Raw genomic sequence first — 13,734 nt, 5'->3', positions numbered from 1 at the left:
CGACGGACTGAGGCCGCGTCCCACATACAGCAACTAGAGGGATGTGCAACTATGACATACAACTATCTACTGGGGCTTTGGGGAAAAAAGGAGGAGGATTGGCAATAGATGTTAGCTCAGAGCCGGTCTTCCTCAGCAAAAAAAAGAGGAGGATTAGTATGGATGTTAGCTCAGGGCTGATCATCCTCACAAAAAAAAAAAAAAAAAAAGAAATAAGAAACTCAGAAAAGTCTTCATTTAGTTCAAGCCCACATCTACTACAACAAATACTACAAATACTATTTTGGTTTAAAAAAGGGGTAAGTCCTGATTATGGAATTGTTTACACAAATTGTACATGTGTTAAACTTCATAGGCTTGTATACCAAAAGGAAAAAAAGCCAATTTTCTGTACAAAAAAATTTTAATCTTTTTTCACAGAATGATAAAATGGGGCAGGGGGTCATATATAAGGAAGATTTACAAGTCCCACACAATTGATCACTTATTTTGAGCAGCTAACACTGAAGCACTATTATGAAGAGAACTTACAACATCCAGTAAAAATCATTCTAGAGGGATTTGATGTCAACTAACAGGCATGTGTAGTAACTAAGTTTAAAGATTCATTTGGAGCTGTTAACCCATCTGAAAGACTGAGTTCAGAAAAACATGCAAACGGCCTGCTAAGAGAATAATTACAAGAATATACTCCTGCTGGCATATTGCTCACATCTTATATTGAAATTTCCATAATACGTAAGCACAATTATGCACCAGGGTCAGTACTCTGGAGAGTCAAGAATTGGAACCAATTTTTTATTTTTTAATTCATTTTTTGACCTCTCAAAACTTGTTCACAGTAGGCCTCAATAAACACTTGTTGAATTTAATCTGATTATTTGTAAAGCTTTGAACATTTTACTTCAATGATTTTCTAAGGTGGAATAACTAACCACGTGCTGTTCTGGCTCAAATCAGAGTGGATACTCTGTTAACTAAACCCCCACTATAAGCCAGGCACCCATGCAACAGTGTGACCAAGGGGTAACTTGGTAACTCAGGACAGAGCAGGAAGAGGGACTGGGAACAGGAGGTGAGAAAAGTGACACAATACGAACAAAACAGAATCCACAGGGCTCTGCAGCTAATGGGATACTGCAAACAGAACCAGAAAAGATTTTAACTTGTGTTTCCAAACTTTAGGTGAAATTTAGTTTTTAATTTAGTTTCTAGCAATATTTACTAACTTGTTTTTTAAATGCTTAGGATCCTTTCCTCTTCCCAAGCCCCAAAAAACATTATTTACTAAACTGTAAGCTCTCCGGGGCAGGGAACATGCCATATGTATTCCAAACACTCAGACCAATGTACACAGTGTTTATAAATGTTTGTTGAAGAAATAATTTGCACCACTCATCTCCCTTTATCTTTTCTTTCTCCATTTTTTTCTTTTCTCTCTCTCTCGTTCTGTGTTTGTGCACAGTCTCTACGCTTGTCTCCGTTTTTCTCTTCATTTCTACTCATCACTGTCCTCTCTCCCCTCTTCTCCACTTATCCCCATCCCTTCCATTACTGACCATAATACAACTAAAGTATACTTTTGTTCCATTTATTGAATTAGAATTGATGGTCTCTGTTCTGAAGCAAATCATTTTAAATTTCTCTTAAAATTGTTTTTTACTATGTGAATTTATTATTTTTAAAAGTTGACTCGGAAAAGAAAAACAGCCACTCTTGTTCTAAAAGGAAAAGAAAGAGGTCTAAGAGATTTTTGTATTGAGGGAGTATTCAAATCTTGAAAATATTATGAAAGGTGAAAAACACTTAAACAATAATCAAAAGAAAAAGAAAATAAATGTAAAAAATAAAAAGCTCCCCAATTTTAATCAGATATCTAAAAGGGTTTTGGGGGGCCAGCCGGGCGGCACAAGTGGTTAAGTGCGCGCTCTGCTGCGGTGGGCTGGGGTTCTCCTGCTCAGATCCTGGTCGCACACCGACCCACCGCTTGTCCAGCCATGCTCTGGTGGCATCCCATATAAAGTAGAGGAAGATGGGCACGGATGTTAGCCCAGGGCCACTCTTCCTCAGCAAAAAGAGAAGGATTGGCAGATGTTAGCTCAGGGCCGATCTTCTTCACAAAAAATAAATAAAAATAAAAAATAAAAAGGTCTTTGGGGGGAAAAAGTGAAGGTTGAAAAGCTCAACAGGTACTTGTATTCCATTATCCAAATCTCTAGAATGTAGTTGAAAATGTTACACTGGATATCTTCTTTCAACACTAAATACTTTATTTTAAAGGCATTTATCTCTACTTTACTTATGTTTTAAATGTTTGAACTTTGCGTTACATTATATTTGTAATCAGAATAAAAATGACCTTTTCCCTTTTAAGTCGTTGATTGCGTGCTGTTTGCAACCACTGAAGGTAAAGGAGCTTTTCAATCTCTTAGTTGCAAAGCAGCAATTTCCTTTCAACTCTCTTACATGTTCCCAAATAACACCTCAACTCCCAAAACTCTCAGCAAACAACAAAATTGAAGAATATAAACCAGTGCAACACATCTCTTCCTCTCATAATAAAATGTCTCTTTTCTCTGTGAAATAGTATCATTGCCCCTACACACATAAAATGTTATTTCTGATAATAACTTCATAGGAAAATCCAGTTAAAAGGAACGATTCGGATACCCACTCTCAATTTTGTATAAAACGTAATTTTTATTAACAGAAGCCAACCAAAAGGCGACTTTAAGAGTAATGATATTGAAACACGAGATATTGTAGATCCAGAAACCTGTAAGTTTCTTTGAATTTTTTGCTCAAGGAACCCACATCTCTTACTAACAGAAGGAAGTGATCATAGTACACTTGTAGTCAAACTTGTACCCTGAGGAGTAAGGACCATCCTCCCAATTCAGACCAGCTATACGGGTGTCACGGTACGAGAATCCCACCACACTCGACAGAAAAGACACAAAGGGCAGCCGCGGCCCCAAAGACACCAGGCAGTTAGGCTTGGACACAAGCAAGTCACACAAAGCCACTCTCCTGCCTGACAACGAGATCTGAGAGCAGCCCCCCGACAAAAGCCTGTCCTGGCCAGAAAGGCTGGCAAAGGCACCCAGCACAAGCACAACATACACAGTTCCAGGTCACGTTAGAAGTTATAAAGATCCAGGTATTGCGAAAATAACAAATACTGAGTGTGCGTGCACACAGTGCATACCCTCCCCGGTCAGGGAAGACCGACAAAGGTGCATAAACCCAGTCGGTAAAAAGATACAGCGTGCACCCACACCTCTTGCCCCACGCCTGATCCGAAGCGCGCGCCAAGGTCCAAGCTGCGGTGGGAGACCGGCCCACACCAACCAGGCGAGCGGCAGAGGACTCAGCCCCGGCCGGGGAGCAGAAGCACTCCACTCTGAGCGGCTGGAGACGCAAAAATGCATGCCCCCGCCGCTCACCTGCCGGGGCGCACAGGACGGAGCGCACGGCGGAGGCGGGGAGCACCGGGACGGGCAGCACGCCGCGCACACCCCTCACCTGGCAGAAGCACCTCTGCGCCGCCGTCTCCGGGGGCTGCCGCCCGCCATGGCCCGAGCCCAGCGGCCACACGGCGCCCAGAAAGCCGATCAGGAGGCCCCAGCGGCGGTCCATAGCCACTCCGGCAGCTCGTCGCCCCGCGCCTCGGCGTCCCCGGCACTGAGGCACAGGCCGCGCGACCGCAGATGAAGCCCGCGCGGGCGGCCCCCGGCGCGCCCCACCCCGCCCCACCTCGCGACCCGGCGGCCGCCACCGCCCGGCAGAGCCTGCGGACGTGCCAAGGCGCCCGCGCCGGCGGGGACCTGGGGCCGGCTTCCTTCCCCGCGCGCGGAGCTGACGCACGAATCCACTTCCCGCCTCGGCCCCGCCCTGCCACCGCCCCCGCTTCCGCCCCCGCGCGGGAGTCGAGATCCTTCCCGCCCCGGAGCGCCAGCAAAAGCCTGAAGGGTCTGTGTTCCTGCAGGGCCGCGCCCCACTGCGCTCACTCCGGCCAGTCCTTTGTCATCTCAGTGCAAGGAAATGAAACCGTGCGTTTACGTGTCCACAGTGTCCCTGGCAGAGTCTTAAAGCTGAAGGGGATATTAGGGATCATCGAGACCAGGGCTGCGTATGTAATTTACATTGTCTAGTAGTCGCATCAAAAGAGCGAAAGAAACAGGTGAGGTTCATTTTAATAACATTTTATTTAACCCAATATGTGCAAAATATTTCAAAATATGCTCAATATTAAATTATTCATTAAACATTTTACCTTTTTTTATTTTTATACTTGAAATCTGGTGTGTATTTTATACGAATCAGCCACATTTCATAGTCAAATGTGGCCAGTGGCTACTGTAGGGACAGTAGGTGGAGACCACCCTCTCTTTTTCTAGCAGGAAACAGGCCCGAGAGGTGAGATGATGTGAGCAAGGACTGGGAGCTGGACGGTGACAGAGCCGGGTCCTCTGATTCCCAGCCATGGGACTAGTCTATCAGCCTTTCTTTTTTAAGAGAAATTTTAAGGTGAAACTAGAAAGCTCTGAAACATCTTACACATTAAAAGTTCAAATCTTTGTTTTTTCAAATAAGTCTTTTTTTAAAAAAGCCATCATTTAATAAAGTAGCTTGGGATATGGTAGGCCCAAAATAGGTATTACTCCTATTTTCTAACTGAGAAAAATAGGCATAGAAAGTTTATATATGTTATTCAAAATCACATGGTATGGTAAGAGGTGAGACTCAGAACTCAGGTGTTTCTTACTTCAAAGCCCATGGCCTATGCTCTGTCCATCACTGCAAGCAGACTGACATGTAGTAAAAAAGTCATCAACCATCTGAGGTCCTGGTGGGCCTGAGAAGCTCGATTCTAATAGCTACAATATGCCAGATGTACATACTAATACAATTTCTCTCTTTACTTGCAAAGTTCTTTTTTATTATGCCTGTAGACAGATCCTACTTAACCGTCTAGGGCCAGACCCACCTCACTAGCTACCTCTTCTGTGTGATCTTCCTGGTTTCCTCTTCACCCTGTTCCAGTTTCTAAATAAATTGCAATTCAATAAACCTACTCTATGCCAAACTGAGCTTGACATTAGACATATAAAAATGTATAAAGCCCAGTCCCTGTACGTGGAGGGGCACCCCCTGGAACTTGGTAGGTAATTTTTTATGGCATTTTCTAAGTTGTGTTTCTACCACTGAATTGTAATCTCTTTAAACTCCTTGAGCAGGAATGATGTCTCAAAACATGCCTGTGACTCCCAGAGATCTTAACAAGGAGCTTCTGCGTACATGTTTGAAAAATGAATATTTTTCATATGGCCACACTATTAATACCTGAATGAATACCATCATAATACCATCACTTATGAAACACACAATGTGAAAAAGAGGAAACTAAATGAATAAAGTCTAAAATCGCAGAAGGAGGAACTCTGAACATGAATCAGCTCTAGATTTCACCCTGATGCAACAGGCTGTCACCTGGGAGAGCTTAAAAGTGTCCTTGATCCCAGGATGGAAGCTCTAGTCCTTTAGACTCCACCTCTTGCCCAGAACAAATTTCTAGCAAACTCATAATCAGAAACAATCACCATATAAGACAATTTTTTTTACTTTATTGTCTTCTCTTTTTCAACTTTATTGAGTTGTAATTGACAAATAAAATTGTAAGATATTTAAAGTGTACAGCATGGTCATTTGATATACATATACATTGTGAAAGTATTCCCCTCATTGAATTAATTAACACCTCTATCATGTCACATACTTACCTGTTTTCCCCCCTTGGTGAGAACATTGAAGTTCAACTCTCTTAGCAAGTTTCTTTTTTTTTTTTTTTTTTTTTTAAAGATTTTATTTATTTTATTTTTTCCCCCCAAAGCCCCAGTAGATAGTTGTATGTCATAGCTGCACATCCTTCTAGTTGCTGTATGTGGGACTCGGCCTCAGGATGGACGGAGAAGTGGTGCCTCGATGCGCACCCGGGATCCGAACCCGGGCCACCAGCATTGCAGCGCGCGCACTTAACCAGCAAGCCACAGGGCCGGCCCAGCAAGTTTCAATTATACAATACAGTGTTATCAACTGTAGTCACCATGTTTTACATTAGATCCTCAGACCTTATTCATCTTATATTTGAAAGTTTGTACACTTTTACCAACCTCTCCCTATTTCTCCCACCTCCCAGCCCTTGGCACCCACTTTTCTACTCTCTGTTTTCATGAATTCGACTTTTTTTAAAATTTATTCCACATGTAAGTGATACCATGCAGTATTTGTCTTCCTTTGTCTGGCTTATTTCACTTAGCGTAATGCCTTCAAGGCCCATCCATTTTGTAGCAAACAGCACGATTTTGGTCTTTCTCATGTCTAAATTATACCACATCTTTGTCCATTTATCCATCGACAAACACTTAGGTTGTTTCCATACGTAAGCAATTTTGAATAAACCTGTAATGAACATGAGAGTACAGATATCTCTTCGAGACAATGGTTTCATTTTCTTTGGATATATACCCAGAAATGGGAGCACTGGATCTTACTTTATTGTCTTGATAATTATAATTTTTCCTTTCAGATTTGTAAGGGATTTTAGAATGTGTGAAACGCAGTTTTTTACACATGGTGTCAATGTCAATCATCCACTGACATTTCCCTGAGAATCCTTTAAGTCAGTCCTCTGTGTGAGTTTACTTCTTCAACTCTGCCTGATCTGGCCATCATCTCACCTGTATTAGGGCCTATGAAATAACTGATGAGTCATTCAGTAACTATTTAAGGAGCACCCACAGGGGGCATAGTTCAACCTTTGGTTTCTGAAAGTCCAGCCTCTCATTTATTATAACTTTGCTAAACAATATTAAATTTTTTAGAGATGAACAACGTCACAACCTTGTTATTCTAATACTAGTGATTATAACAATAACATGACTTAGATTTAATGTACACAGCATTTCTTAGTGGAATTCTGATTACTATGCAAATAACAGCTATTATTAATATTTTTTTAATGACCCAAGCAGGAAACAGCTTGAGCCTAATTTCTCAAAATGGGACATGGAGATTTCTGTGGGAAGCTTCTCAGGACCTAAACATTTTCTGGCATTAAATAAACTGGAAGGAAATAATTTAAAGGAAAAAATTTGGTTAAAGAAAAGGAATGTCATGACACACAAGAGGAAGAAAGGCTAAGTAACAACCTAAAGATTTGGTATTGATATTTGATTAGATCTGTTTATCTAATTAATGTTTATTGAATATAAATGTACACATGGTACATTGCTAGACTTTTCTCTCAAGATGCTTGAGATCATTTGAGTTGGGGAGACCTGCCGGCCTAAGCTCTATCTTCACCTTCTTCACTTCATATTTCTGAAAAAGCAAGCTATGTATAATGATTGACTTCACTTCTTAACTTCCCATTCACACCTTAACCCATTGTGCAGTTTGGTTTCCAACTCTACCCTCCTGCTCCTCTTTACCTGATTTTCTTATTGCCAAATCCAATTACCATTTTTCATGAAATCTCTACTGCATCTTGACAATGCTGATTTCTTCCTCCTTCAATTCAATTTCCTATGCACCAAACACTCCAGATTCTCCTTATACTTTTCTGATATCATTTCATTGTCTCCTTCATGGGCTTTCTTCCAGCCCCATTAAGACATGAGTGTTCCCCAGGATTCTATCCTTCGTTCAGGGCTCTTCCTCATCCATATTCTCTCCTGGAGAAAACTTGCCCAATTTCATGATTTTAAATACCTCTTCTGTGCTGATGACTCCCAAATGTATTTTTCCAATTCAGATCTCTCCCTTGAGCTTCAAAATCCAACTGCCTATTGGACACATCCATCTGGTTTTCTCAGAAATATTTGGTCACACCACCACCATATCTAAACACCTAGAAAGCAGGAAGTCATCCTCAGTTTCTCCCTCTCTTTTACCTCCCGTGACCTATTGATTAACCAAGTCCTGCTGGTTCTGTCTCCAATTTATTCCCTCCTCTCCATCTTTATGACCAAGAACTTATTTTCAGCCCTTATCATCATTCACCTGATTTACTGCCACATTTCCTTAACTGATCACCCAGCCTCTAGGCTTGTACCCCTCAAAAACCAGCCTCCACTCTGGCCTAGTTTCTCAAAAATGTAAATCTGACCAGGGCACACCTCTGTTTAAAATCTTCAATGTTCCTGATTGTCTGAAGTGTCCAATTCAAGATTCTCAGCATGACCTTCAAGGATCCCATGATCTGGCCCCCTCATCTCCAACGCCTCTCTGCCTTGTAGGCAGTGAACTGCTAACAGTTCCCCATACAACCTTGTTTCCAGCCTCCACAGCTTTGCTCACCTTGTTTCCGCTCACGAAATGTTTTTTCCCCTATGTCATGCCCATTACTCTCACTTCATCTGGCTAACTCCTTTAAGACTCAGCTCAGGCAACTGCTACCTCCATGAAGTCCTCCCTAACCCCTCCTCTGTGGTTGGATTAGGTCCCTCCTCCTCGGTTCCATAAAGTCATATAATTGTGCTTACCATGTGGAATCAAATACATGTTTACGTGTAAGTTTTCCACATTCAGCAGTGGGGGAGGGAACTTGCCTTGATAGTCTCAGGTTCCCCAGCACTTAGCATTGTGTATGTGCTTCACAAGATGACTTCTGAGTGGATTAATGAATGTACAGATAAATTAATGAACGAACGAACAGCGTGAGATGTCACGGGGCAATGTGTGATTACAAGTCAAACAAATTCTGTAAGCTTAGAGACAAATTGATCATTTTGGACAGAAGTAATTTTAGATGAGGGAGAGGACACAACAGAATTGGACTTGACAAGAGAAAATTTACAAAAGATATGCATGTGGGAAAACTGATAACAAAGTAGGGGCTCAACTACCAGTTGATTCATTAGAAAAAAGTAAAAGAAAGGTACCTAAAATTCATTTAGAAAATATTTCAAGAACAGGATTATCTAGTCAAGAAACAAGAGTGGCTACAAATCCAGAGACTCTAGACTCAGCACGATTCCAGGGAGAGGAGGAGAGAGAGAGTTCTGAAATGAAAAACAGTGGATTAAGTGAAGTCCCTCCATGCTGAATGTTAAAACTACTTCCTCACCTCCAGCAGACCACCTGTAACACTCTGCTCCAAAACTGCACACCATATATACACCTGCTTTCCACTTCACGCCTGACCTCTCCCATTCTAAAAGGGGATTGGAGAACTCTTCCAGGAATAAACAATGGCATCAAAAACAACAAAGTAGCTGGTCCCTCCCACTCACACACTAAGAATTCTACTGTCTTTTATTTTAGTGCCTCACTCACTCTATGATCAGAAAACCAAGGCTCAGCAGATTGCTAAGGAAAGCCTCCAACACAAAACAGAGAGCCCAAAACAAACACGAAAAAAGGAACTTTGAGGAACCGGTCCATGGCCTACTGGTTGAGTTTGCAGTGCTCCATTTCATCATCCCGGGGTTCGCTGGTTCAGATCACAGGCACAGACCTACACCACTCATCCCACATGCAAAATAGAGGAAGATTGGCAGGGATGTTAGTTCAGGGCGAATCTTTCTCAGCAAAAAAAAAAAAACAAAGAACTTTGAGGAGACAAAGAGGAAAGAAAGATAGACAGACAAAAAACTATAATCAATATCATCAAAGACATAAGAACAGAATTCTATAAAAAGGAACCATCAGAGAACAAGAGTTCTTGGAAACTAAATGTATGATAGCCAAAATAAAAAGTTTCAACAGAAACATTAGAAGAAACATTGAGGAATCTCCCAGATAGTGGAATAAAAAGACAAAGAGGTAGAAATAGAGGAGGAGAGATGGAAAAAATAGAGAATTAATTCAAGAACAGAGTCAGACTAATAAGAGTACCACTCAGAGAGAACATGAAAACAGAAGGGAGGAAATAATTTTAGAAGTACTTCAAGAAAATAGCCAAAATTGAAGGATGACTATCTAGATTGATAGGACACTGAGTGCCCCATTCAGTAGGTGGAAGATTCCCCTAACAGAGATAAAACTTTTGGAAAGAAAAACAAAAAACCTGGTCCCCTACAAAGAATTGAGAATCGAAGGGCATTACAAAAACACTGGAAGCTGCAGGACAATGGAGAAAAGCCTTCAAAATTCTGAGAGAATTCTATAGCCAGCCAAACTATTACTCAAGTATGAGAGTAGAATTAAGATATTGTTAGATATGAAGAATAATGTACATCTTTAAATCCTTTCTAGGAAAATTACTGAGACGATGTGATCCAACCAAACAAAGGAGTAAATTTAAAATGAGGAGACCTGAGTGAAAGAGAAGATAGGACATAAGAGAGAAGTTACAAAAGTTCTAGAAGAGACCATGCAACAGCCCTGGAGAGCTCAGATTAGAGCAGGAAGACAAAGGACTCCAGGGGGAGTGTCTCTAGATAAAAAATAGGACTGGAGGGATACCTGATGTGACTGACTTTCTGAAAAACACTATTTAGAGGAAGTTTACAATTGTAAAGTTGGGAAGAAAAAGCGATTTAAAAAAATAAGCACATTTTAAAAATGAGGCAGCTTTTAATTCCAGGAAGTTCAAAACAGTTTTACAATAAGGCAAGTGTAACTATAGTATATTGCTCGACTTACACAGCCCCACAGTAAGATAAATATTGGATAGCAATTTAACCAAAACTTGTATATTTGTATGTATGGAGGACAGATTTAGGGAAAGTGGAGATCTGAAGTGATATAGGATGCTAAATCTTTATCATCCTTATTAGGAAGTCAAAAGATAAATCCTAACATTGGTCTACCAAGAAATAGCAGCATAAGCATATCATTTAGAAATGTAGAGGTAAACATAGAAGAAACGTGTTAAAGAATTGGGGAATGGGACTCAGGGGTAGAATACGGTGGGGCAGTGGACTCCTCTTCTTCAATCTAAGCCTTGTGGCACTTTTTAAAAAATCTATCTGTATGTACTACTTTGATTAAAGAAGAGCATTTCCAGAAGCCTAGGAATTCTAACTTCTATTCCTACCTCAACATCTTACTGCTTAGCCATAGACGTATTCAATTAAGTGCATTCTGATAGGTATTTGCGAGTAGATATTTGGGATGACAAATTTCTAAAAACTTGAGTGTTGTTGGCTGATATCTGAGCAAAAGTGGTTGCTACTTGCCTATCTGGTACTGTTTCCCGATTTCTCTCTAGAATAATATCAGTTCCTGTCCTATTAGTTATCTATTGTTGTATAACAAATTACCACAAAACTTAATGGCTTAAAACAACAAACATTTATCATCGCACAGTTTTTGTGGGCTAGAAATTCAGGAGCAGCTGAACTGAGCTGTGTGACTCAGTCTCTCATGATGTTGCAATCAAGACTAGGGCTTCAGTCATCTGACAGCTGGCCTAGGGCTGAAGGCTCTGCTTCCGAGATGGCTCACTCACAGGGCTGCTGGCAGGAGGCCTCAGTTCCTTGCTGGCTGTCCCTTGCCCCACAAGGCCTCTCCGTAGGTCTGCTGATGTGTACTCAGGGAATAACAGCTGGCTTCCCCGAGACGGAATGATCCAAGGGAGAATAAGCAGAAAGCCCCAATGCTTTTTATGACCCAGTCTCAGTCGTCGTATACTATCACTTCCACTTTATTCTATTCATCCAGGGCAAGTGGCTTCATCCAGGGAAAGGGGAACTAGGCTCCAATTCTTGCAATGGGAAATATCAAAGAATTTACACACCTATTTTAAAACCACAACACCCATCATTGCTAAATTATAAGTAAGTAGATTAGGAGACTATCCTTAAATGATTTTTTGAAGATCTAAATCTATCTCATCACTGTTTGTTATGATATCAATTTTATGAGCTCCCCCAAAACTAAGATATGCCTTCTCATATCTCTTCTTCTCTACTCTATGATATTGTAAGTTCCTTGAGTACTGATGACATTTCTTAATCTTTTTGTATCTCTGCTTACCTATCATAGTGTCTGACATGTTCACATATTCATTCATTCAATAATTTATATATATAATCATCTTCTGGGAATACAATAATATGCAAGAAATAGTCATTGTCTTTGTTTTCCTGGAGCTTATAGTCTACTGTGGGACAAAGACACTAAACATTTAATCACACTTATGAATGTATAATTACAAATTGAGCTACATTTTTCTGGTGGAGAGTAATGCAGTCTTACAGGTGCATATAAAAAGGGAACAGGGCTGTTCTGGTGCAGGCATGGGGAAACAGATAGGAAGTTCATCTGAAGTTGGAATTTTGCCAGATGGGTGACAGAAAAAGAACAAGGGTTAAGGGAGTTTAAAATATTGGTGTGTTATGTTGAAATGACACACCAGTATGTGTTATAAATATTTATTGAATGGAACGAAAATGAGCTGTCTTTTTTCTCTGCCTTATTCTCTCTTCTTTACTTTTGGATGTCAGAGGTGATTATTTCGGTATGGATGGACTAGTTTGACCAGAATAGTTGAAGCTGAGTAGCAAGGGACTATCCCTTCTCAATCCACCTTCCTTATTTATTACCTACTGCAATTCCCAGTTATCTTTAGAAAAACAGAATAGAATATTCACACAATACTCATAAGATTTTTTCCTAATAAATTTGAAGACATCTTTTATGTGACTTTTGGTAATTTAATTCACATAAATTTGCACTTTATATGTATACAGCAGATATACCTATTTAAACTCAAATATCCAGGGCCACTGGATAAGATGAGAAAAATGGAGTCCATTTGGGGAATTTGACTGATCCTATTGGAACAACAATAAATTCCCCCCAGGAACAATGCTGGGAAGAGATATAGCAATGGGCATCTGTACTGCAAAAACTGAGGTCATTACTACCCTTAAAATAACACTATTGAGTGTTTACAGTGTGCCAGATGTGTTAATAGCTATAGGCACACTATTGTATTTAATACTCATGACAACCCTATGAGATAAGTATAATTATTATGCTCATTTTACAGAGATTTTGAGAGATTAATGTGTCTGAAAGCACAGAAATCTGAAAGCCAGTTCTATCAGACTTCAAGTTCCTGACTCAGCCTACTTCAGCATCCTTATTTTGAGCCCCATATCTCTACAACCCACCCCCTCTGGTCTCATGGGCTCCCTTTTTGTTCCTAGAAGTGAGCCACGCTTTTTTTCACCTCAAGATTTTCGCACTTGCTGTTTCCTATGTTTGGAAGGTTCCTCCCCAGTTTGTTGCATGGCTGGCTCCTGATCTCAGGTATCTGTTCTAAATTAGTTCTTCTCATTTATTCTATAACATTATGTCTTTTTCCATTATAGTACAGTATTTATTACACTTTGTAAAAAAATTTTTTATCCCCTCACTAGATCGTATCCTTAATACCTCATTCACTGAAGGAATGAATGAAATAGCTTGCTCCTTCTGTACCTGGAGGTCCCAGATAGCACTGTATTAAACCAATAGGCTCTCTGTGTTATACCGATAGGCCATCGGAGCTATTTTGCGAGGTTGCACATTTCCTATTTCACTCCCATCTCAGTTTACTACAAAGTCTTTTGTGGTTCCAGCACAGCAGTGACAAGAATACCGAGACCTCTCAGGGAACTAATAGGATAACAGCGCCCTGCTTTACCCAGCCCGACCTGTAGGGGACGGTGTGGCCGGAGGCCTCCCTTGGTGCACGCCGGCGCCCTGGGTGAACCCAAACGCGGCGCTGGGAGAAGC

The 13,734-nt window shown here is 40.8% G+C and overlaps 1 protein-coding gene across 4 annotated transcripts in view; it reads right to left on the bottom strand.

The window, feature by feature from the left end:
- Window positions 1-3,746, bottom strand: part of ERO1A (endoplasmic reticulum oxidoreductase 1 alpha) — a 50,235-nt gene extending 46,489 nt beyond the window's left edge. For 3 of the 4 annotated variants that reach the window (XM_004426152.3, XM_087448520.1, XM_087448521.1), the window contains exon 1: window positions 3,526-3,745. In XM_004426152.3, the coding sequence (XP_004426209.1) occupies window positions 3,526-3,639 (114 nt within the window). In that variant the 5' untranslated portion in view covers window positions 3,640-3,745. Of the gene's footprint in view, window positions 1-3,525 lie in introns of all 4 variants that reach the window. The other variant, XM_087448522.1, reaches the window with a different exon arrangement.
- Window positions 3,747-13,734: the final 9,988 nt, after the last annotated feature.

The sequence above is a fragment of the Ceratotherium simum genome, chromosome 24, assembly GCF_057802395.1.
Source record: "Ceratotherium simum simum isolate JZ-2026a chromosome 24, ASM5780239v1, whole genome shotgun sequence".
NCBI classification, from domain to species: Eukaryota; Metazoa; Chordata; class Mammalia; order Perissodactyla; family Rhinocerotidae; genus Ceratotherium; species Ceratotherium simum.
This window is presented reverse-complemented; position numbering and strand designations above follow the sequence as displayed.